General features: G+C 37.0%; 1 protein-coding gene across 1 annotated transcript; it reads right to left on the bottom strand.

Moving 5' to 3' along the window:
• Positions 1–512: 512 nt before the first annotated feature.
• LOC115991850 (protein indeterminate-domain 7) lies at positions 513–3,326 on the bottom strand. Its single transcript, XM_031115796.1, has 3 exons — positions 2,735–3,326; positions 2,241–2,637; positions 513–1,710 (listed from the first exon to the last, which is right to left on the bottom strand). The coding sequence occupies exons 1-3, from the start codon at positions 2,958–2,960 to the stop codon at positions 663–665; spliced, it is 1,671 nt and encodes a 556-aa protein (XP_030971656.1). The 5' UTR covers positions 2,961–3,326; the 3' UTR covers positions 513–662.
• Positions 3,327–4,294: the final 968 nt, after the last annotated feature.

The raw sequence follows: 4,294 nt of genomic DNA, 5'->3' as shown, positions 1-4,294 counted from the left end.
GTATTTGTTAAATTGGAACCTTCATTACATCAATTACAACTTGCGTAATTGCATGAACCATTTCGATGTTGAAATATCTTTTTTTTTTTTTTTTTTTTTTTTTTTTTTTTTTTTTTAATTTTAAAGAAGAAAAAAACATTCTTTGGCATTGTAGATCACAAACGTATATCCAACTCTTGGTTTCACTTGTGTCAAAAAGTAATCAATCTTGTGTTTCACATTGGATCACATGATGCACAAAATATGGGTCCACATAAGAAAACATCAATCTGAAATAGAGTTTCAGAAGTACAAGGAACCCATTTCATATTTTATATAAGAAAAACAATGTAGTTTCTTTCTTGAAGTGTCTTCCATTAAAAAGTCATTTCTCCTTCAAGTTGCTTAGCATCACTGTTTTTAATATAAAACACATAAACTAGGGATTCTCTTCCAGAATTTGTTTATTATATTAAAAGCATACATGAAGAATTACAAACTTTAGAGTTTAAAAACAAAAGGACCAAAAATCGTAAAATAGCTAACATATGGCATTGTAATATTAAGATTTTTGATATGTCTTTCCCTTTGGGAAGATTGATAGCTCAAAAAAAGTGGGGACATAAGAAATTCAAAATTATAGAAGAAAAAAAAAGGTTTTTTATCTAGCCAGAACATAGGAGCTAACCTTGCCATGGTTTTTGGGGTTGATTTTGAGGCTCATTAGAAGTGTTCATACAATGACCAAGACCAGCAATACTGAGAATGTCACCATGAGAGAGAGCTCTAAGACCCAAAAAGTCTCTAGTCAAACCTTCACCACCACCTGTACCACTTTCATCATTCCTAGTAAAATGGCTAGTGTTGTTGTTGGTGGTGGTGGTTGTTTTCTTTGAATTCAGAATCCCACCAAATGCATCCTCAAAAGAAGTTCCTTCAAACCCAGTTGCAGAAGAGAGAGAACTCACCATGTCATGAAGAAAAGAAGGAGTATGAACAACACCTGAGGCCACACCAGTAGTACTACTTGCTCCAGCAGAGGCAGCAGAAGAGCATGCAGCTTTATTCCCAAAGGGAACTGCCAAGCTATGGGTAAAGCCAGTACCAGTAGTGCCCATCTCTTCATGTGAAGACAAATTCAATCCAAACTTATTACCAGTTGTGTTGTTGCTAGAATCAGAAGCTGCAGACATGTGAGACTGGTGTGTGGGCCTCAACAGCATGCCTTGTGATGAGCTGCCAGTCTTGTTGCTCATAGTTGCACCCATCTGAGCTGCCTTCTGAAGCAATGCAGTGGCTGACATGTGTGGGGATGGTACAGACTGATAAGGAGGGAGAGTGGGTCCAAGACTAGGGTTAGGGTTTGGTGTTTCATGGAGGGAAAAGTCTTGGTGGGACTGTGTGAATTCTTGATGATGATTATGATGGTCTAATCTTGTGGAGAAGATTGATGAGGAGGAGGATGAAAGGTCAAGAGGTTGAGGTGGCGGTGGGCCAGGAAAAGAAAGCCATGGTGGTATCTCTGGCCTTAAATTGAAACTTTGCTGCTCTTTTTTCAAAGTAAATGCATGGAGGTCTTGGGGATTATATTGGTGTTGTGGGAGGTTCAAAATGTGAGGCGTTGAAGAGCCAGGTTGAGAAGAGAGAAGTGGGTTATTTGTTGTGATAGCTCTTGCACTCTCTTCAGCTAATGCATCACAGAATGCTCGGTGGGTTATGAAACTGTCCCTCCTGAAAATTAACAAAAGTAACAAACACACACACAAGAAAACAAAAGCAAAATGTCAATATGAGCTAAGACAATGCAGAAGTATGTATGAATATGACTTTCTCACTAGCTCTTTTACAGCTCTCTCTCTCTCTCTCTCTCTCTCTCTCTTTCTTGCTGCTGCTGCTCTTCTTTTTTGGTTTCTGGTAGCTAAGGACAGATAGTCCACATTAGCTGGTGCATTAAATATTTTCTAAACTAAGTACCCTCTTCTGTCTCTATCTCCGTCCCTCTCTCTCTCTCTCTCTCTAGGGTGTAAAAGTAGGACTCTGCTAGATGCATAGTAATGAATTCTTCAGTGTATCAGATAAAAGAATGTAAATTTATTATCTAGGAACCAAAAAAATAATGTATATTTATTATTTACAATCTGGGATATTGAAATCCCATCCTCCATTAATGAGGAGAGATCTCATCTGACCGTTGTTGCTTTTAAATGGAACTCTTGCAATTCATATATTCTTCCTAAAATGATTTGGGAATTAGTTATTACCTTGAGAAAAGGGTTCCACAGTCACATCTGTACTCCCTAGTGCCACAAGTTTTGGAGTGAGCTTTCCAATCTGATTGAACTGCATACCTCTTTGAGCACTTGTCACATTTCCACTTCTTCTCACCATGCTTTCTGCAAAAGTGCTTTTTGATTCCAGTCAAGTCTCCAAGAGCCCTTGATGGGTCATGGTGCACACAACTAGGTTCTGGGCATACATACACCTTCTTCCTTATCTCTTTGCTTGTTCTCTGCTTTAGCTTCCAAGGCAAATTATGCCCTCTTCTATGAAGTTGAAGATTCTGATCTCTTTGAAACCCTTTGTTACAGATCTCACAGATAAATCTATTTGTTGCCATAAGAGTCTTTGGAGACAAAGCTATCACTTCTGCTTCTGGGTCTAATTCCACACCAAGAAAAATCAAACCCCAGATAATAAAAATGAAAATTAACCAAAGAACAATGATCAAAATAACATGTGTGGATTTGGACTAAACCTGGGTTGCCTGGGAGGTTTCTCTTCTTTTTCACTACTGGTTGAGTTTGGGTTGGTGGAGGAGCAAAATACTGTTGAGAATAGTTGGTACCTATTTCAGTTCTGTTGCCTGAAGAAACACTTGCTTCACCAGAAGCAGACGTCAAATTAGACATGTTCTCCTCCACAACTTGCTGCTGTAGTTGCTGTTGTTGTTGTTGGACTTGGAACATCAAACCCTTCATCATCTTCTCACTTAGGCATTAAATTTTTGATATTTTAAGGTTCCATCATGGGCCATAGATCTTGGTTTTTCATGTGTGACAAAAGCTTTTAAAGATTTTAAAGACAAAAACTAAACAACAAGAAGCTAAACTAAGTGAAAACTGAAAACTGGTGAGAGAGAGACACACAGAGAAAAAGAAAGAATCCAATAAAGAGGCAAAAAAAATTGATTTCTTAAGTGCAGTGTTTGAACCCCATAATTCCCACTATACTACTTGACAGTTTCTGCCTTGTTTGGCACCAACCCAAGAGACAATTTTTGTTTTTTTTTTTTTTAATATAAAAAAGAAGAAGCTATAACTAAACAGACTATATGTGTGTCTGAAGAGAGAGAGAGAGAAGTAGTAGAGCTGAACCAGATCCTCTAGCCACTTTTTTCTTTCATGGTTCAAAATCCAAGCTTGATAACACCAAGAAAAATCCAACAATAGTCACACAAATATGAACAAAAACTAAAGACCCCTACTTCTTAAAACTTTTAGAGAGAGAGAGAGAGAGAGAGAGAGAAGAGAGATGTGGATGAGAAGGGATTTCCCTCTGTATATCCTGAGTGCTGTACAAACAAAAAATAACACACACACACACACCCCCCCAGAACCACAACCCAAGGGAACCCTACGGCTAACTCTGACGTTGCACTTTCTGTCTTTTCCTCTGTTCTCTTTCCCAGTACCCCCAGAAAGAAAAAAAAAAATAATCTGTCTTTTTCTTTATTGTATATTTGCCTTTAACAAAGTTTTTAATTTTCTGCTAAAACCTTTTGTTTAAGCGCTCTCTCTCTCCCACCTTTCCCATCATCTCTCACAAAAGCAAGCAGTAAACTCAAAAAAAAATGAAAGAAAAATAAAAGCAACCACGTAAAAAGAAAGTGCCATTGTATATATATATATATATATATATAGAGAGAGAGAGAGAGAGAGAGAGAGATTGATTTGTATAATTTACACCATGGGTAGTAGACCCTTCCCAGCTTTCTACATTTACAGTGACATGATTGATTCATTGATTAATATCTAACCAGCATGGCTAAAAGCTTTTTTATCCTTTTTTTTTTTTTTTTTTTCATATGTATGTATAATTTATCACTTGCTGCAACTCATATGGAAAGCTGAAAATTCTGACACTTTTGCATGGCTCATCAAATTAAAAACCTAGTAAAAAGAACATTAATTGATTTGATTATGAATCCCCAAGGCGACAAGGCTCTTTCTTAACTTCCTCATAATCAACGTATCTTCAGCAAACAATGAAGTTTAAACAAAATAAATTTACTTTTTACTTTGTTGTCCTTATTATT

The sequence above is a fragment of the Quercus lobata genome, chromosome 5 (assembly GCF_001633185.2).
Source record: "Quercus lobata isolate SW786 chromosome 5, ValleyOak3.0 Primary Assembly, whole genome shotgun sequence".
NCBI lineage: Eukaryota > Viridiplantae > Streptophyta > Magnoliopsida > Fagales > Fagaceae > Quercus > Quercus lobata.
The sequence above is the reverse complement of the archived record's forward strand: the minus strand, read 5'-3'. Positions and strand labels throughout refer to the sequence as shown.

Coding starts and splice junctions, on each gene's coding strand:
- LOC115991850 (XM_031115796.1), bottom strand. CDS start 2,960: ATGATGAAGGGTTTGATGTTCCAAGTCCAACAACAACAACAGCAACTA. Junction 2,638..2,734: donor AAACCTCCCAGGCAACCCAG/GTTTAGTCCAAA, acceptor GTGTGGAATTAG/ACCCAGAAGCAGAAGTGATA. Junction 1,711..2,240: donor TGTGGAACCCTTTTCTCAAG/GTAATAACTAAT, acceptor GTTAATTTTCAG/GAGGGACAGTTTCATAACCC.